This window comes from Trichosurus vulpecula, chromosome 1 (assembly GCF_011100635.1).
Source record: "Trichosurus vulpecula isolate mTriVul1 chromosome 1, mTriVul1.pri, whole genome shotgun sequence".
Classification (NCBI taxonomy): Eukaryota; Metazoa; Chordata; class Mammalia; order Diprotodontia; family Phalangeridae; genus Trichosurus; species Trichosurus vulpecula.
In genome coordinates, this window is record NC_050573.1 from 498,025,632 (window position 1) to 498,047,067 (window position 21,436).

Here is a 21,436-nt window from a genome sequence, read left to right on the forward strand (position 1 = left end):
ACTTGAAATATACATATGTATAGGAACATATGTACATATGTGCATTATCCAATCATTTATGTCTGACTCTTTGTAACCTCACTTGGGGTTTTCTTGGCAAAGATACTGGAGTGGTTTGCCATTTCCTTCTCCAGCTCATTTTACAGATAGGAAACTGAGGCAAACAAGATTAAGTGACTTGTCTAGGGTCACATAGCTAGTTAGTGTCTGAGGCCAGATCTGAACTCAGGAAGATGAATATTCCTGTCTCTGAGCCCAGCACTCTATCCACTGCACCACCTAACTGCCTACATATGTATGTATTTCAATTAATATATTTCAATATATATTGAATATATATTTCAACATATAAGTATGTATGTATATACATATATATTTAAGACATTAATTCTGCATCAGAAACTGGCAGGCTTGGCAATGGACAGGATATCTATTTGGCTTTCTAATTTTTCAGTTTTTATATGACATATAGCAACAATGAGGAGCAAATTCCAATCTTTCCCCTGGTTAGGGTTCCACTCAGGACAATATAATAATAATAAAGGTAGAAATGGATTTTTCCTTAAAATGATAAGAAGCATCTACCTAAAACATCAGTAAACATTATTTGTAATGGGGATAACTAGAAGCCTTCCCAATAAGATCAGAAATGAAACAAGAATGCCCATTATCACCAATAGTATTCAATATCATATTAGAAATGCTAGCAATAGCAATAAGAGAAGAAAAAGAAATTCAAGGAATCGAAATGGGCGATGAAGTAATAAAACTATCTCTTTTTGCAGACAATATGACAATATACTTAGAACATCCTAGAGATTCAATTAAAAAGCTAGTTGAAACAATAACTTTAGCAGAGTAGCAGAATGTAAAATAAATCCACATAAATCATAAGTATTTCTATATATCACCAACAAAACCCTGCAAGAAGAAACAGTAAGAGACATCCCATTTAAAATAACCATGGACAGCAGAAAATACTTGGGAGTATACCTGCCGAGACAAACCCAGGAATGACATGAACATAATTATAAAACACTTTTTATACAAATAAAATCAGATTCAAATAAGTGGAGAAATACTAATTGCTTGTGGGTGGGCAGAGCCAATATAATAAAAATGACAATTACCTAAACTAGTCTACTTATTCAAAGCAATCCCAATTAAAGTACCAAAAAAAAATTATTTTGAGCTAGAAAAAAATAACAAAATTAATTCGGAAGAAAAAAAGGTCAACAATATAAAAGAAATTAATGGGAAAAAAAAGTAAAGCAAGTAGGTTTAGCAGTATAAGATTTTTTTTTTAGTATAAGCTCTTAAACTGTATTATAATGGGGGCAATAAAAACTATCTGCTATTGGCTAAGCAATAGAAAGGCGGATCAGTGGCAAAGAGTTGACATACAACACACAGTAGTAAATGATTATGGCAATCTTTGTGTTCGACAAATGTAGAGACTTGAGCTTTGGAGAGAAGAATTCACTATTTGGTAAAAAATTGTTGACAAAACTGGAAAGCAGTCTGGCAGAAACTAGATGTAGAAAACTATATTACACCATTTACTAAGATAAGGTCAAAATAGATACACAACCTAGATATAAAGGGAGATATAATAAGAAAATTAGAAGAACATGGAACATATTACTTATCAAACCTATGGATAAGAGAATTTATGAATAACCAAGAGATAGAGCTAAGCATTGTGAGATGTGAAATGGATAATTTTGATTACATAAAGTTAAAAAGGTTTTGTACAAACAAAACCAATGTAGCCAAGATTAGAAGAAAAGCAGTAATTTGGGAGGAGGGAAATTTTACAGTTTCTCAGACAAAGATCTATTATCTCAAATATATAGAGAACTTTGTCAAATTTATAAGAATATGTCATTCCTCAATTGATAAATGCTCAAAGGATATGAACAAGCAGTTTTTAGAAGAAATCAAAGAAATCAAAAAAAAATGTTCTAAATCATCATTGATTAAAGAAATGCAGATTAAAGCTATGTTATAAAGCTTGAGCAAAATAAAGCACACCTTAAGTGTCATTTAAACCTCAGCTATGATTATCTGTAAGAATACAGGGTGACCCCAAAGTTTTGGTACAGATTTAGGCTTTGATAGTTTAATATTGCACTCACTTTGGGAATAAATGCCTTAAGGGCAGGCATTCTTGTTTTTTTCTTTGTATCCCGAGAGTACAGTGCCCAGCACACTGTTACCTTTCAGTCCTGTCTGATGCTTCATGACTCCATGGAAAAGTCTGTGGTGTTTTCCTGGCAAAGATACTGGAGTGGTTTGCTATTTCCTTCTCCAGTGTGTCCCCATTTAACAGACGAGGAACTGAGGTCTTAAGTGACTTGCCCAGGGTCACACAGCTAGTAAGTATCTGAGGCCAGATCTAAATTCAGATCTTCCCAAATCCAGGCCCAGTGCTCTATCTACTGTACCATCTAGCTGCCCATATGTGCCTGGCACATAGCAAGTACTTAATAAATTACTTGTTGAATTAAACCAAATTATGGCATGGCTCAGTCATGGGATGATAGATCATAGATTGTGAGTTGGAATCAATCTTTAAACATTTATGAAGTACCTACTATGTGCCAACTGGAGGAAGCTAGGTGGCTCAATGGATAGAGTGCTGTGCCTGGAGTCGGGAAGACCTGAGTTCAAATTTGACCTCACACACTTACTAGCTGTGTGACCCTCGGCAAGTCACTTAACCTCTGTTTGCCTTAATCCACTAGAGAAGGAAATGGCAAACCATTCTAGTATCCTTGTGAAGAAAATCCTATGGACGGTATTGGCATGGGATGGTCCATGGGGTCACGAAGAGTCGGACATGATGGAACAATAACTATGTGCCAGGCATTATGCCAGGTGTTAGAGATACAAAGACAAAAAAAATGAAAAGAACATCCCTGCTCTCAAGGAGACTGCATTCTAATGAGACAATGTGTGTATATATGTAGAAATGCTGGGTGTCACAAAAGTCTTAGTGCAATTTTAAGCTTTAATAACTTCCAAAGCATAAATGCTACAAACTTACAAAAAAATCATGTGGAAATTAAATTATTTACATTTCTTTTAATTTCATTTAGCTTTGTGAATTTTCAATAATAAATTTTAAAATTCAATTTTAACAAAGCAGGACACCCTGTCATTCTGCATTATGTCTGAGTTTCTGGATGATACTTTCTCAGACCAGTGGATCAGCACAGGAGGTCCTTTGTTTGGCCACCACAGTCTATTTCCATTAGACATTTTCTTGTGGGGTCACATTAAAACTGTCATGTATATATCAGAAGCTCCTTCTTTGAACAAGCTCTTAAAGCTAAGATCACTGAGCAGCAGCTGATGAAAGCTTCTACACAGACTGAAAAACTGACTGGAACAATGTACAGCATACAACAATGGGCTACGTTAAATTTTAATCATTTAAAATTTGAAATAATTCACCTTTCAAATTTGGGGTTTTCTGTAAGTTTGTAGCATCTCTATTTCTAAAGTTTCAAAAACTTAAAACTGCATTAAGATCTTTGGGACACTTATGTACAGAATAAATGTAAAATACAGTTATCCCTTCCACATCGAGAAAGGTTAGGGACACTGTGCTCCCTTGATCTGGAAAATCCACATAAAAATTTTTGGCCCTCCCTTTCTACCAGAGAAGAAGTGTGAATTATTATGGTATTAAAAGATAAAATATGTTTATGTTATACATGTTATACAATACCAAAGTTTCTAAACTTTTTCTGCGTTATCTGTTACCCTTTGCATGTTTTCTACAGCTTCCACAAAATTCCCAGAAAATTTCCATTTAATTTCTTATCCACAATATAGCAAAATCCCAGTGGGGAAAGTTGTAATGTGGAAGGGATAATTACAAGGTAGTTAAAAATAAGGATGTTAGAGGGAAAGAGCATCCAAAGTTATGTAGATCAGGAAAGACTGTGGAAAAGGTGGTACTTGAGCTAAGTCTTGAAAGAAGATAGGGATTCTATGAGGTGGAGGTGAAAAAGTGTTGTAAGGCAGACAAAGAATTCATTCTCCTTTTTTTTTTTTTTTGAGGGGGGAAGGCAGGGTAATTGGGGTTAAGTGACTTGCCCATGGTCACACAGCTAGTAGGTGTGTCAAAAATCTGAGGCCAGATTTTAACTCAGGTCCTCCTGACTCCAAGGCCAGTGCTCTACCCACTGCACCACCTAGCTGTCCCTACACAGAATTCATTCTCCATGAAAATGCCCAGGTACAGCATATGGAACATGTGAGGAACAAAGAAAAGCCAAAAGATGGATAAATGCACAATGCTGGGCCTGGTCAGGAAGATCCAAGCTCAAATCCTGCCTCAGACCCACAAGCTGTGTGACCCCTGGGCAAGTCTCTTAACCTCTCTCTGCCTCAGTTTCTTCAATAGTAAAATTGAGATAATAATAGTACCTGCCTCCCACGGTTGTTGTAAGGATCAAACGAGATAATATTTATTCAGACACCAGAAAATCAGATCCCACAACCAAATGTTCAGCTCCCACAGCCAGTCAGCCCACTTTATCATAACAGCAAGGAACTTAAAACACCATATCACAGCCTAGAAACTTGCCATCCCAAAACCTCTCTGAACCCCTGCTGGGGTCTTCCCCAAAACAAATTCACAGTACAGCTAAGTCAGCCTGTTCAGTGCTAACAATCACAAGGGCGGCCATTAGCAGCCATAACATCTCTCTCTCTCAGCATTTTCTGTGACATAACTTCCTTTTCCTATCAGCAAGCTCCTCCTACCACATGACTTAGGCTTCCTGTGATGTAAGCAGGTCACATGGCCTATTAATGGGTGGGAAAGATCTTCAAACCCAAATTGCCACTACAGCTTGGCACATAACAGGTGCTTAATAAATGCTCTGTTTCTCCTTCCTCCTCCCCTTTATAGCTGAGCCACAGAGTATAGGAAGGGAATTAATGTAAAGTGAGTGAGAACAATAAAGAGAGTGTATTTTATCCTAAGGATAATGGGGATTCACTGGAGATCACTGGATAAAGGAATGACAAGATCAGATTTGTACCTAAGGAAAATCATCTGGATGAAGGAGGGTTGAGGGGAGAAAGATCTAAGGCAGGAAGACCAATTAGGATGCCATTGAGACAGTCCAGACAAGAAGAGATGAGAGCCTGAAGGAAGGTGGTGGCTATGAGAGGAGAGAGAATGGACTAGATAAGATGTTGTGGCTAGCATTTATATAGTACCTTGGGGTTTGCAAAGCACTTTACCAATGCCTCATCTGATTCTCACAACAACCTTGGAAAGTAGGTACTGGTATTATCCCCAATTTACAGATGAGGAAATCGAGGCTGAGATGAAGTAAGGAAAGAAGGGAGGGAGGGAAGCAAGGAACGGAGCAAAGGAAAGGGGGAAAGAGGGAGAAGGAAGAACAAAGAAACCAAGAAAAATGGTAAGAACATAAATGAAGCATTCTTTTTAACTACCTACTGTCAATGTAAGTCTTCCTGATTCCAAGAAGCTCACTCAGCATTAGACTTTATAATTAGGGACAAGACCATTAAATAAGCATATATATTTTCTTTTTGGAAGATCAGAGGACTGAATGATTTTCTTGACAAAACTAAGACAAGCTGTTCTAACCATTTTCTTCGCCCACTTTTTAAGATCCTCTTTTAAAATGCTTTCCTTTTTTAAAACCTTTTGGGACAAAAACCTAAATTATAAGTTTTAAAACATATCATTTGACTCACAGATAAAGACAAAATGAAATTAGACACTATGGAAGTGTTATGTTCAAATTCATATATTGAACAAACCAGGCCTCTGCATATCAAGTGTTTTGGGGGGGGAACGTCTAATTCAAACGTCTATATAAACAGTTTAATTCTATGTTTGGGTAGTAGCTCCAATTTTTTTTTCTGCCTTTTAATGCTCAGGGTTGGTAACAGAGCATGACTCATGCTCAGTTCACATAAAAGCCAGTTAGCCTCTGCAGTGAGAAAGTTCCATAGCCACAGATGGCAAGCCTGTCTTACTGGCTGGTCGTGCCATCAATCAGGATCAGGCTAACCATCAATGACCATCATCTTAGTTGGTTTGTTTTACCCATGGGCTATTAGGAAGCTGACTGACAGCTCAGCTGTGCTGCAAGTAGAACAAGATACTGAAGATTTTGGAGAGGTTCTTCTGTCCCTTTCATCTCTACGCATTTAACAGCCACAAAAGTGATATCCCAGATAACAATCCAAGGAGATGCAAGGTTTGCAATAGTGCCCAAAATGAACATTATGAAATCTTTAGACTGCTACCTTATATCTTTCATTTTAAATAACTAGGAGTAAGGACTCCCAGCTACGGTCTAGGCATTCCCAATGGAGGCAATGTCCCAGTGTGACTACAGCTGTTAGGACAGCACATTTTCTATGGCAAGCAACATTTCTGAAGTAATCGTAAAATTTAAAAATTGTTCTTACATGTAATTGAGGAAAAAACAAAATATTATTTTTTTAAATGAAGTAATCTTAATTGATACAAAACCAAGACAATGTACAGTGACCCCCCAGTAACATAAAGGAAAGTAACGTTGAAAGATGTCGAAACTGATCAGTACAATGCCCACTCTTGACTTCAGAGAAGTGGTGATGAAATAGGTCTCATTCCTCTAGGCAGGGAGGATAAGGCCTGTGCTATAAAATACAGCCAGTGTGTTCATTCATTTTGCTTTTTAATTATGAGGGAGAGTAGTCTTTGAGAAATACAGCTACAACTCTGATCAAGACAATGATCCATGACAATTCCAAAGGATCCACGATGGAAAATGCTGTCTCCCTCCAGAGAAAGGACAGATAAACTCAAAGTGCAGACTGAAGCATATTTTTTTCATTTTATTTTTCTTGCTTTTTTTTTCTCAACATGGCTAGTATGGAAATATGTTTTGCACGACTTCACATGTATAATAGGTAGCATATTGTTTGCCTTCTCAATGTGTGAGAGAGGAGCTATAGGGAGGGAGAGAATATGGAACTCAAAATTTTTAAAAGAATGTGAAAAAAAGAGAAAAATATAGCTACATAAAAAGTATAAATAAAATATATACTTTCAATCATCTTAGATGGAAATGTTATTTGGCACTCCAAGTAAGAAGCTTCACTAACTTCTCTCTGATGGAGGACCTGAATTCTTTCCACACACACACAGTTTAGTATATTAATAGATTCCTTTTTGTCACTTTGAATTAGAAGAGGAAAAAAGCAACTTAACCCATCTGTTCCTCGCTTAACTCATTCAGTTTGAATGAGAAGGTTGGTCTATGTAACCTTAGTAGTAGAAAAAGAATACTTTACCAGTACCTAAAATTTGTCTTACCTGCTTTTGCACTGTCCTATAATTTAGTCATCATCTAACTTGGTGCACAAAATGTTTTCTTATTTTAGAAATGCGAAGAGGCTAAAGAAAAAGATCTCTTATTATGTGCAAACTTGCAAGACTGGTAGAAATATTCTTCTCAGATACCCAAGGCCACTGTCATTCTCCTCCTTGGGTTCTATTAAATATTTTCTTTCAAAAGTTTGGGCCCCTATCCTTCAGACATGACTGTCTCCCCTAGTTTGCTGCCTGTCCCAGGGGTACCATTATCTCATCTGGGCAGCCAAATTATATACTATAACCCAAACTTCTCTCCTGCTTAATGTCACTTGCCAGGGCTGTGGACCAAGAAATGAGCTCCGTGTCCTTAAAACCCTTCCCTCTCTCTCCTCCTGACCTCACTAAAACCTATCTGCTTTCTGTCTGTAACATAGCCCCCTTATGTGTGTAACTATATATACACTTGTAACCAGAATGGCCTTTGTTTTCTTTGAGTGACTCAATTTATCTCAGTGAGCTTTAGTAGGTGCTAAGCCCCAGGCCCAAACCCCATTAGGTGTTAACTTAATCCATGTGGATGTGAACCTCCCAGGGTCCTAAGGGGAGGGGCCAACTCAAGAACCAATCACCAGAGCCTGAGCTCTGGTGATTCAGATGATGTCTAAAGCCCTATAAGAAGGGAGGACAGAGGCATTGGTGAGGGGCTCTGGAGATGGTGTTGATGAGGAGACTCCAGGCAGCTGTAGCTAAGGAGCCCTCCAGCTTGTAAACCCAGATGTTGAGACTCTGTTGAACTCTGGTAACTATGTGTTGGGATTGAATCAGACAAAGTCTGTTGAAGTTTGTAATTTGTTTGCATTTTGTTTTGAAGTTCAGGGTGCTGGTTTTTTCCCCTGAACTAACTGAATGATATTTGAATTAAAAGTAAGCTTGTCAACCCCTTCACCTTGCTTTCCTTAATTAAGCAGATCGAAAGAACCTATGCTGTTGGCAGCTTTCTGGGTGCTGGCTGTGGGTGAATCTTATACCCCCAAAGAAGCTGCTACCCAGGTTGCTAAAACATATGGCGTAGTCAGCAGGATCTGGCTTTAACAAGGAAGCATGGAGTGTTGGGGTACTGGGCTGGTTGAATATTTCCCAGTTTTTGGATTGCTCTTTGTACTTGGAGTGGCTATGGTTCTGTGCAGCCTCAGAAGCAACAAAGTCCTGAAGGAAAACAGGCCAGTGGAAGTGCTAGGCATGGTTTCCCAGGAGCCCAGAGCAGGAGATAATCCCCTCTTCCCAGGGCTTAAGCTGATAAGCCTGGCCCTGGAGGACTGTGCTGAAAGGGTGAAAGTCTTGAGATTATATTGTATATGGAGTTTTGAAACAGGAGTGGAGAATGGCCTTGGAGAGTTGGAAAATGGCCTTCCTATAGATTTGGCAGGAGGGGCTGGTGAGGAGAAAGAAGAAGCAGACAGCGGCTACCAAAATATTGATCCAAGAGACTGCTTGCATAAGAACTTTGGAAAGGTGAGAGCAGTGAGCTGCTTTTCAGCTGACTTTGGTGAGGTGAGCACAAAGATGGGGAACCACCTACATCAGGATTCCAGAAGAAGCCAGGTGAGGCCAGCTGGAGTTGGAACCCAGGAGCCTGAAGTCCAGCCCTGGGGCAGGATGAAAACTTTGCAGCAAGGCACTGAGTCTGCCTTTTTGGTCCCTTCAGCTTGGGCTGCTTGGGATCTAGGAAGGAGGCATGGATTTGTTTTTGTTGGGGTGGGGGAAGTGCCTTGGACCCCCAGGGACCCCATCCTGTTGGCTTTATTGCCCAGCAGACCCTCGGGACTTGGAACCAGGGACTGGAACTTAATGGGGAGAACATACCCTAAAAGAGCTTTGGACTCTTTCTTTGAAATTGGGACTTTGGGTGCCACATGGAAGCCTGCGATGCCAGTGTGCTGCTGAAGAAGCACTTTATTTGGACACTTTATGAGTTTAAGAGATTAACTTGCTTTGACCTAGGGGTGGACATTTGAATAGTTAACAATTATTTTGGGAATGATTGATTGAAGAAATTATCTTGCTGGGACCTTGGGGTGGGTCACATTTGAATTGTAAACCAATATTTGGGAATGTCACTGAATGATATGTTTTGCTTTATTATGAATGACATGTTTTAGTTTCCTTTGTAATTGGATCACAATGTATGTTCTAGGATACATGGCTGATTAGATCATGTATCCTAGAACAAGGGGTGGAATGTAACCAGAATGGCCTTTGTTTTCTTTGAGTGACTCAATTTATCTCAGTGAGCTTTAGTAGGTGCTAAGCCCCAGGCCCAAACCCCATTAGGTGTTAACTTAATCCATGTGGATGTGAACCTCCCAGGGTCCTAAGGGGAGGGGCCAACTCAAGAACCAATCACCAGAGCCTGAGCTCTGGTGATTCAGATGATGTCTAAAGCCCTATAAGAAGGGAGGACAGAGGCATTGGTGAGGGGCTCTGGAGATGGTGTTGATGAGGAGACTCCAGGCAGCTGTAGCTAAGGAGCCCTCCAGCTTGTAAACCCAGATGTTGAGACTCTGTTGAACTCTGGTAACTATGTGTTGGGATTGAATCAGACAAAGTCTGTTGAAGTTTGTAATTTGTTTGCATTTTGTTTTGAAGTTCAGGGTGCTGGTTTTTTCCCCTGAACTAACTGAATGATATTTGAATTAAAAGTAAGCTTGTCAACCCCTTCACCTTGCTTTCCTTAATTAAGCAGATCGAAAGAACCTATGCTGTTGGCAGCTTTCTGGGTGCTGGCTGTGGGTGAATCTTATACCCCCAAAGAAGCTGCTACCCAGGTTGTTAAAACAACACTCACTGATGCTTTGGAATCCACTGCTTTGAAAAAGGAATGAATTCCCCCTGCTGCAGAGCTGTGAAAAATAAACTCAAACAGTCTACCTCCTAACTAAGAAGGGGGTCTTGTTTGCTCAGACCCAGGCCTTCAGAGCACCTGGCTGCTGCTGGTAATCAAAGCAGCCCATCCAGGAGAAAATAATGTCGAAGGGAAAAAAAATGCCTCTTTCCCTCTCAAAGCTGTGCTGGGATGGGGAAGAAGAAGAAGGATATATTCAAGTCAATATGAGGATAATAATATAGCATTTATATATTACTTTAAGGTTTGCAAAGCACTTTATAAATATTAAGTCAATTGATCCTGACAACAACCCCGGGAAGTAGGTGCTACTACTATCTTCATTTCACAGAGAAGGAAACTGAAGCACTCATAAGTTAAGTGATCTGCTTACACAAGCTAGCTCACTAGTTTAAGTGTATTTGGCTAGATTTGAAGTCAGGTCTTCCCGACTCCAGGTTCAAGGGAATTATCCAGTATACTGCCTTACTGCCCCGCCCAGGGCCTAGACACATTTCACTTGGATGGTGATGAACATAAAATGATTTAGAAAATTAGGCACATAAAATGAGAAGCACTATCACAAGAGATTTTTTTAAAAATAACATTTAGATAAGGTTCACATCTGAAAGATGGTCAAACTACGTCACAAATGTGTTTATGTAATAATTCCATGTTTGTGATGAGTTCCAACTACAGAAATCTTTTAGTAGCAATTTGCTTGGGGAAAAAAAAAATCACAATTAGGAAAGTAATCCACAAAGAGCATTTCACATTTCATCGTCTTCATACAAAATTGCTTTCCATCTTCATCCCCTTTTATGCCTTTTCTAGTGTCTTTGAGGCAGAGAGACTAAAGAAAATTACTTAAAGAAAATGACCCCTTTTCAACTCTTTCATTAATTACCTTTCATTTAAACTTTTACATAAAATCAAGTTTTAAGATAATCTATTTTCCATTTATCTGAATTACCCCATATGCCCCATCCCATTAGGCCAGCTCTGGGCCAATTAATCCACAGGTCTTCTTGATGCTACTTCAGAATTGATATGAAAGTTCACCTGTATGATCTCTAGTGAGACCTCAGCAAGAGGTACATTATAGGCATTTACAGATTCATAAGCTATTCTCTTTTTCTGTTCTACTTTGTATTTGGAAATGCTCATTTTGTTTGATGTTTTTAAATTGAAAATAAAAATAAAATTCCTACTGAATGTGCTATTATTTTATTTTTTAGTTAACAAGAGGAAATTTATTTAGCCATACTATGGAAAGATTATCTAGCAAGGATACAGCATTAATTCTGCTGGGTGTGGCTTTCTGCCCCTGTGCAGCCCCACTGGGGTAACAGTCTGAGGCCTCAGGGTGGAACTACTCACTCTTCCTGCAATGAATTCTGTACTCAGGCCACCAGGAAACTAAATCAGTGGTCCTAGCCTTACTCCCCTGGGCCAATTATGTATCCAGGATGGTTTAATATCTTTAAAATTTTTTTTTTAAATTAACTTTCCCTTGATGGACTTAGCTTGTCTCAGAAATGCAAGGATCTAAGACAACTCCAAAAGATTCATGATGGAAAATGCTATCCACATTCAGAGAAAGAATGAAGAGTCTGAATGCAGATGGAAGCATACTCTATTTTCTCCTTTTGTTTTGTTTCTTCTTTCTCATGGTTCCTCTCATTAGTTCTAATTCTTCTTTACATCATGTCTAATGTGGAAATGTTTAATATGAGGGTATAAGTAGAGCCTGTATCAGATGGCAGGCCATCTTGGGCAGGGGGGGGCGTAGGGGGGAAAAAACTTTGAAACTCAAAAGCTTATGGAAGTGAATGTTGAAAACTAAAATAAATTAATTACATATTTTGAAAAATTATCTTTCCCTCTTACTGCCCCCCCCACCCAATTAAACAATAAACAAACAAAACCTCTCAAAATAAATACACAGTCAAGCAAAACAAATTCCCACACTAGCGAAGTCCAAAAATGTATGTCTTATTACTGGACTTTAAGTCTACCACCTCTCTGGTAAGAAGCAGGAAACCCTCTACTTTTCTTAGAGAAAAATAGCAAAACAACCAGTCAGGTTTGTGTTCATATAAAATTTACATATATCAAGATTTCATGTTGCAGGAATTGAATACCAGAGGAGACTGAATATTTTTCCTCCTCCTCCTCCTCGATGAACATTTATTTAGTGTTTATTACATATGTACCAAGCACCATCCCAGATAAATCCAGGTAACCATACTCTAGTGAGAAACTAGGCTGGCCTGAGATGGGACTGGAAGATCTGGTTACAGGGAGTGCCAAGCAAGCCATTTATCAAATGTTCCTGCCATAGTGGGAATCTGAGAGACAGGTGCCCAGGGAAAGGTAACTCACCTTTTCAGTTCTGCAATGAGCAGTGCTGTGCAGGGAATGCCCAACGTCATCAGAGAAATGTTGTTGATGGCTGGCTTTACAAATGCAAGACACGTAGTGACTCCAGATAGGACACAGACCACAACTTTGAACCTGCCCCTGAAAGATTGAAAAACAAATCCACATCCAAAGATGTCTCAGTTGGTTGGGTTTGGTTTTTTTGGAGGGGTGGGGGGGTGGGGCGTGGTTTGAACCTATTTACCTAAGACACACAACTAAATGTCCAACTGTAAGGACTAAGGAGGTTTACATTGCTGTGACAGTTATATTTACAAAGAATAATTTTAAATAGGGAAAAAATCTCTCTCTCTCTCTCTCTCTCTCTCTCTCTCTCTCTCTCTCTCTCTCATACACACACACACACACACACACACACACACACACACACACACACACACACAAGAAATCTCTAAGGTGGAAGAGACCACAGAAGCTATCTGGTACTTCTGGCCAAGAATCCCTTTTTACAACATATCTGTAAATGATTAGATTCATTCAATGCGAAAACTAGAATGAAGGCTTCCTGAGTTTGAGGAATTTTAAGTGAGAAAGAGATTTGATCAGTTTCTCCTACCCATTTCACTTCTTTTATTTGGTAGCAAATGAATAACCCAAGCATGTGATAACCCAAGTGTCCATACTAGGGAGAGGAAAAGTACAAAAGAGATTCATTAAAAGAAAGCATTCACAGCCAGATGGAGTCAGGAATGAGATGCTGTAAGTCTCTAAACCTATCCCAGACTGGGGGAGATAGTGTGGCAGCTCCAAATACAGCGTTCCAGATTTCTTCTTTTGTATAGGAAAAAAAATCTCATCTCCGACACGCTAGAGATGAGTATTGCCAAGCAAGATGCTTTTCTGCTTCCAGATCTCCACTTTGGGATTTTTGAGCAAAGTAATTTGTTTGGCAGCTAGATAGCACAGTGGACAAAGTGTCGGTGCTGGAGTCAGGAAGACTCATCTTTGTGAGTTCAAATATGACCGTAGACACTGTGTGACCCTGGGCAAGTCACTTAACCCTGTTTGCCTCAGTTTCCTCCTCTGTAAAAAGAGCTGGAAAGGAAATGGCAAACCACTCCAGTGTCTTTGCCAAGAAAACCCCAAATGGTGTCACAAAGAGTTGGACATGACTGAAATGACTGAACAACAAAAGGTTACATTATTTAATTGGCCTTTTACTGCCATATCACCCTGTACTTGTATTAACTTTCTGCTGTCCAAAACTTCCAGACCTTTCCCCACATGAGCTGCAATTGAGCTATACCTTGCCCATCTTATATTTGCAAAGCTGATTTTTTTTAAATCACCATTAAGCTTCATATTATTTTATTTACCCCCTTTGTTCCAGGTTCTTAGGACCTTTTTGGATCCAAACACTTAATGTAATTTCTTAGCTATCCCTCCCAGATTTTGCCATCTGAAAATCTGATAAGCATTCTACTAATATAGGCTAAGATGAACTAGTAAGAAATTTCCATACATTATAAACTCTAAAATGAGTCTATAAATTTATAATGTGCCCCACCCAGAGCCCTTTACATGAGGAATTTATTTTAGAACTACATGGCTTTACTGAAATTTTGCATATTCCTCAATTAAGTTCATTTGCTTTTTCTATCTGGTACTTTTGAAAACTCTTAGTAGATAGGGATAAAGTGAGCTTGGAGGTGACAAGGTCACTACTGTTCGAGAGGTCCCTACCACAAGCTAAACCAGGAGTTCTTAACTCAGGGCTTTTGTACCCAAAGGGTCCATGGATAGATTTGAGGGGGTCCAGGAACATTAATGAGAAAAAAAAATTACACCTGTTTTCCCCCAATATAATTGGTTTCTTTTGTAATCCTGCACTGAAAAGGGTTTCATAGGCAGACTGCCACGGGGTCTGGGGAACAACAACAGAAAAGGTTAAGAACCTCATGTCTAAACTACTACCATCAGTACCAAAGCTTATCCTTCTGCCTCCCTGAGGAAAGTTAAGGGGTGACACACGGACACAAAAGTAGTACTTCCTGTTCCTCCCCCAAATTGATACACTTTGATTTTTAGGAGAGCATATAAACTCACAGGTAAACTCTAGAACGTATTTAAGCAAAGCAGAATAAAAAGTAACTGAATTTCCTTCCATCTTGTTTTTTTTCCTATTCTATGTCATGGAAGCGTTTTCTTTATTAAATTCTGAATAAAATAAATCAATTTTTTAAAAAATATAACTGAGGGGCAGCTAGGTGGCCCAGTGAGTAAAGCACCAGCCCTGGAGTCAGGAGGACCTGAGTTCAAATCCGACCTCAGACACTTGACGCACTTACTAGCAATGTGACCTTGGGCAAGTCACTTAACCCCAATTGCCCTGCCTTCCCTCCTCAAAAAAAAAAAAATTAAAATAAAAAAAAAAGTAACCAAGTCTGATAGTCCTTGCAATCTTACCTTCAAGCAGTTAACCATTTATTAAGAGGAAAGGCATGTCATTCACTAAAACATTATTCTAATGTGCAGTTGAAGGGGCACCCTCTCTAACCCTAAAGGAAAAAATGCATGATTTCCTTTGACCAAGAGAACTGGAAGGTTCTGGCACAAGTCACTGCAGAAAACAGTCCATTAAACAGAAAAGAAAGTTCACTGACTTGTCAAAATATGAACTAATACAAAGCTGTTTCTCAAAAGAAAAAAAAAAACTTTTAGCAACAAGGAAGAGAAAGCTGCTGATCTGGCCTCCAACCCTCGCACAAAAGATGAGATTCATCAGGAATTTCAAGGCTGATTCCAAAAAAAGAAAAAAAAAAGGCCTCCAAAAACCTCATGAGACTTTGCTCTTTCAATGAATCAACAAGCAGCTATTAAGCTCTTGCAGTGAGCTGGAGATCTAAAAAAAAGGCAGGGAAACAGTCTCTGCCCTCAAGGAGCTTACATTCTACTGGCAGAAAAAACATTTATACATCTTACCATGTGTATATACATATGTGTGTGTATCTGTATATATATATATATATATATATGTACGGATATTATATGTAATTATATATGTATATATGAAAACATAACTGTTTTTAATGGAATATACACATATGTGCATGCATGCACATATACATATATATCATCTGCATATGATATATAACATATATATTCCATTTGCTTCCTGGCTTCCCTGGTTTCTTTCAAGTCTCAGATCAAATCCCGTCCTCTTCAAGAGGGCTTTTCTGGTCTCCTTTAATGCTAGTGTCTTCCCTCTGAAATTAACTCTGATTTCCCTGTACATATCTTGTATGTATATAGTTGTTTGCATGTTGTTTTCCCCCATTAGAATGTGAGTTCCTCAATGGTAGGTCCTGTTTTTGCCTTTCTTTGTATTCCCAGAGCTTAGCACAGTTCCCAACGCATAGTAGATGTTTAATGAATGCTTACTAATCTGTTGAATTATGGGAGAGAGGGCAATGGTGGTGAGAACTGGGAGAAGGGTAAGAGGGAAGGAAATCAGGGAAACTCTGACCTGTCTGGCAGCCTGTAACTTCACAAAGAAAAGCTCGTAATTAACCGTTCTCTCTGAGGAAAGTTTCAAAGTGTCTAACCTCTACCACAGTAATGAATTAGACACCCCTGGGAGCAGCAGTAACTCTGGCTAAGTCTGCCTCCAAGATTACTTGGCTTCTTTAGGTTCAGAAGATTATATCTAGAAACAGGTTAAGAAAGGGCACTGTGATCTCCTAGCCCAAAAGAATAACTGGACACTTCAGTCTCAGTGTTTAGGCAATAGGAAAAGCTGACTCAACATGAGTTGGAATCACACAAGGCTTGTTAAGGTTAATGGTTACAACGATGATGAACCAAACAAAACTCCCTTAAAAGAACGTTCCAAAAAAAGAAAAGAAAGTTCCAGAATTCTTTCTCCAGTCATTTATGCCATAAAATCCCATTGGGATTGGGCTCTAAAGACTGTGGAAGCATCCTCTGTGGGGCAGAACGTTCAGCCAACTGAGACATCAGCCTTGTAAAGTCATTCTTTCACAATATGCGGAAAATAAAGAAATGTCACATTGCTGTTACTATTTGTCCTTCATTCTCGAAGGGAACCATGACATCAGAGAAGTGATGATGCCATGACATGCAAGTGAATTGGATTTAAATGAGGGAGGGCTGTGCAAAGTCACCAGCCTCACTTCCTCCTCCAAAGCCATCTGGGCCCAGCGGCCAGATATCAATCAGGATGACTGCAGTGAGAGACTTTGGCCCTTTCGAGCTAAGGTCTTAAACAGGTCTCAGTTTGACTGGGGCAGCGACAATTTAGTGATTAATGCTAGGTAAAGAAATGAGGCAGAGAATGGTATCTTTTTTTAAAAAATCTGGGAGGGGAAGACCCTCAGGGTTTCTGGCCAAAACACAAACAATTGCTATTTACATTCATTCTGAGCCAATCAGGGCCCAATCAATGACCAAGTAGGGCTGGGCCTAGGACCTATTGTTGGCCAATCAATGAGAGCCAGACTGACAAATGTCACATGATTAATCTAAGAATATCTCAAGATCTTCATTTCTCATCCCCTCCCCCCCCATCCTCTGGAACAGAGAAGATCCAGATATTTTTCCAAGAACAAGGATAACATAATTAATTCCAAGACAGACAGCTAGCTCGTATCCCAGTCATATTTGAGACTACTGACTTGAAAATATTTGTACCCAATTCCTTTCAATTCCTTTTTCCTCTGACTCTATATGAAATCTAATCCTACAAAATGATCCAATTATAACAATTTGGAATAAAAAGACAGTGTTTCAAGCTGGCCCTTACCATTCCTAATGTCAAAAGGAAACTGATTCTAAAAATAAGATCTACCTTCAAGATTTTTTTTTTAAGGGAGTGAACTCACTACCTGTAAAGCCAATCTGTAAGTGAAAGATCTTTCCCCAGCTCATTGAATAAGCCTCAGGTGGGGCCAACAAAGGGAGGCCAGATTAGAGGCAGGTCCACCCCGTTTCACTAACTTTTTGCTAAATAGGGCCCTGAACAGGATATGTAAATGTCTGAGGTTGGTGGTTTTGCCTTTGGGGGCACATTAATTGAAAGAGTATTGGTGGTGAGACTCTGGGTAAGCCCTTGAAGCAGTCCCCCTCCCCCCTTGAAAACCCAGATGTTGGTGCCTCTCTCTCTGGTAACTATGTAATTCTTTGGTGAGACAGATAGAGGCCTGTCTGTTGATGTGTTTGTTATTTGCTTTGTTTATATAATTTCTTCTTGTAATTTCTGTTTGTATTTGCTCTGAAGTTCAGGGTGCTGACTTTTTCCCCTGAACTAAGTGAATGATATGTGTATATTTAATTAAAGTGAGATTGTAAACACTTTAAAGTTGCTTTCTTTAGAAAAGCAGATCAAAGAATCTGCTAGCAGCCCTCCTGTGTGCTGGTGTTGTTGGTCTCTCACCTCCACAGCAGCTGCTAGCAGCACTGTTGTTACACTACCTACCAACCTGCTCAGAAAGAGGCAGCGTGTTAGAGCATCAGTCTTGAATCTAGGAAAACCTGAGTTCATATATCCCATATCTTAACATGTACTACTTGTCCGATCCTGAGCAAGTCATTTAATTTCCCAGTGCTCTATGCAAAACCATTTGTTGCAGGGAATGTGCCAACCTTCATTGGTAGAAGGCAGCTAGATGGCCTGGAAGAGCGTAGAGTCAAGAGATACCCAACTTTCAGATTCTGTCTCAGATACTGAGCTAGCTGTGTGACCCTGGGCAAGCCACTTAACCCATACCTGCCTCAGTTTCCTCATCAGTAAAACGGGGGTAGTAGAAGCACTCTCCTTCTCAGGGCTGAAGATAAAATGAGAATATTTGGAAAGTAGTACTTTGCAGATCATAAAGTTTAGTTATCATTATTATCATCACCGTCAGTAGTAGTGGTAAGACTAGCAGTAGCAGCAGCAGCAACTAGGTGGCTCAATGGATAAAGTATCACGCCTCGAGTCAAGACGACCAAAGTTTAAATCCGGCCTCAGATACTCACTAGCTGTGTGACCCTGGGCAAGTCACTTAACCTCTATTTGCCTTAATCCACTGGAGAAGGAAACTGCAAACCACTCCAGTATCTTTGCCAAAAAAAAACAAAAAACCAAAAACCCATGGACAGCAACGTGTGCTACAATCTATAGGGTCATGAACAGTTAGGCACAACTGACTAGTAGTACTAGTAATAGGAGTATTGTTGTTGTTTATTATTATTATTATTATTAGTTCACATGGTGGTCGGAAGAAGCAATACAAGGATACTCTCAAGGTCTCTCCTAAGAACTCTGGACTTGTGTGACATGGGAGACACTGGCACAGGACTGCTCAGCATGGTGTGCCCACATCAGAGAAGGTGCCGTACACTGCTAGCAAAGGAGCATTGAAGTAACTCAAAAGAAACAGGAGATGCACAAATTTAGAGAATCCGCCCCAGATTTTCACATGGACTATTTGTGCCTGACCTGTGGTAAAGGTTGTACTGGTCTGATCAGCCCCAGTGGGACACACTGAAACTTGACTCTAGTATAGTGATGTCATTCTGGTCCTCTTCGAGGACGGAGGACAATAACCAACTGACCATAACCATTATTCCTTCATCTGAGGGGTGGGGGCCTTGTATCGCTGAAATCACAGATCTAGTCTCTATCCCTACTGGCTCAGACCCCTCCCCTCCACCTAAATCCTGCAATTAAATGTCCCCTTTTCACAAACGGGATGCTGAAAGATTACTGCTACCCATAAAATTACAACAGGGACCAGAAAACTGAAATGAAATCTTGCTTCTCAGAGTGAAAATGACTGTCTGTCTGACTAGTTAATTAAAAAAAAAATTACTTCTCCACACACAACACCGCCCCCCGCACCTATTAATTTTTAGAGCACCAAGAACAACATATGGAATCCTAAGGCAGAATTGTATCTGCTGCTTCCTCTGAATAGGTGGGAAGTGAAGGGAACGAGCATTTATGAAGTACCTACTATGTGCCAGGCACTGTGATAAGCCCTTTTAATAAATATTATCACATTGGATCCTCACAACAACCTTAGGAGGTAGGTGCTATTATCTCCATTTTACAGTTGAGGAAACTGAGGCAGACAGACGTTAAGTGCCTCGTCCAGGTCAGACAGCTAGTCTGAGGTACGATCTGAACTCAAGTCTTTGTGACATCAGGCCCAGCCCTCTGTGTACTATACCACCTAGCTGCCTCCATGATTTTTCCCTTGTTGTACCCACTATCAGGATCATAAATTCATTTACTTGTGGCCATGTTTCTTCCCCACATTGTTTCTCTACATAGTATTTCCCAAATGAAGATGTTTCTTCCTCTGTCGGGCTGTCTTTTCTCAATTCTTTTGGAAATGATTCTAGGAAGGGACTTTTTACAGAGATCAAAATAAGGCCTTCTTGCACATCTTCAAGTAGAAGCCAGATGACTGTCGGGTAGAAAGGATGACCACCTGTCACAGTAGGGCTTCCTTTCATGCTTGGGCTGGCCTAGATGCCTGCTGGGGTCCCTTCCAGCTCTCAAGTTCTACAATTCTGTCAAAATCATCTGCTGCACTGTAGCTTTTAAAAACTGACATTCAGGGGCAGCTAGGTGGCGCAGTGAGTAGAGCAGTGGCCCTGGAGTCAGGAGGACCTGGGTTCAAATCCGACCTCAGGCACCTGACACACCAACTAGCTGTGTGACCTTGGGCAAGTCACTTAACCCTAATTGCCCTGCCTTCCCCCTTCCAAAAAAAAAAGCCAAAAACAAACAAACCTGACATTCAAATATTTGGTCTATTAAAAATAACTAATTGTTTTAGGAAGCTTTATCTATTTATTCTAGAAGTATTCATCAGTTTCCAACATAAGTAAGGACATAATTGGACAACTATGTGATCTGTGTCACCAGGAACCATGAGTATACAGGGTACAATAGGAGCTTAATAAATGTTCCATTGATTGATAATGTCCAGACAAGTAAAAGTACAAAATTCCCTATAAAATGTACAAAAGGCCTGGTGTTTCAATTTAGAGGGCTTGGTTTGGGTACTGCTGGTATCTTCTTAAGGAGCTGTGAAATTCTTTTAATATGAATAACTCAAACACACTTCTAGGCATGACTGAATTAACCAACCCCACCTAGAAGAAGTTGAGATATTCCTTACTCAGATAACAATCGGTTGCTAACAAAGTCCAGAGCTGTAGCCTTGGACTGGCCCTTTAGAAGGTTTTAGGGGATCCAGGAGGACTGAGTTTCTGGATTCTGATCTGAGCAGCAGTGAGCTAACACAATTTGGTATCCAAACTAAGTTTGGCATTAGTATAATAGGCCTCCAGGAGAAGGGTTACTAGATTGCCTAAGGAGGAGCAAACAGATCCAAGTTGGAAACATGTAAGCCAAAGTTCCCCTGACAATCAGAATGGGATCAGGCCTGGGAGTGCTCCCTACCCCCAACATCCAAACTGGGCAAGATAGAGAGATCCAGTCTTTAAAAAAAAAAAAAAAGGTAGCCAGGTTTAGAGGCCTCAACCCTAGGGTGTTTCTATAATTCCAAAGGACCATATAGGACCCTGGGGGGAGGGTGAAGGCTCACAAGAAATGGAAAGAGAATTGTATTAATCATGTATAGGCTTGGGTAAAAAGCCTTTATGTTATCTCTTAGGTTAAATTAAAGACCTGTATGTGGTATTTTGTTGGCCCTGAAACTAAAGGCCCTTCTTTTCCTTTCATTTTGGAGACCTAGACACAAACTGAATTCTGATATTCCCAGAGAAAACCCTGA

The 21,436-nt window shown here is 39.8% G+C and overlaps 1 protein-coding gene across 1 annotated transcript in view; it reads right to left on the reverse strand.

Moving 5' to 3' along the window:
• The window catches only part of ACER2 (alkaline ceramidase 2), a 38,883-nt gene that overhangs the window by 7,064 nt on the left and 10,383 nt on the right, over positions 1-21,436 (reverse strand). The window contains exon 4 of the mRNA XM_036739453.1: positions 12,630-12,767. Within this exon, the coding sequence (XP_036595348.1) occupies positions 12,630-12,767 (138 nt within the window). The remainder of the gene's footprint in view (positions 1-12,629; positions 12,768-21,436) is intronic.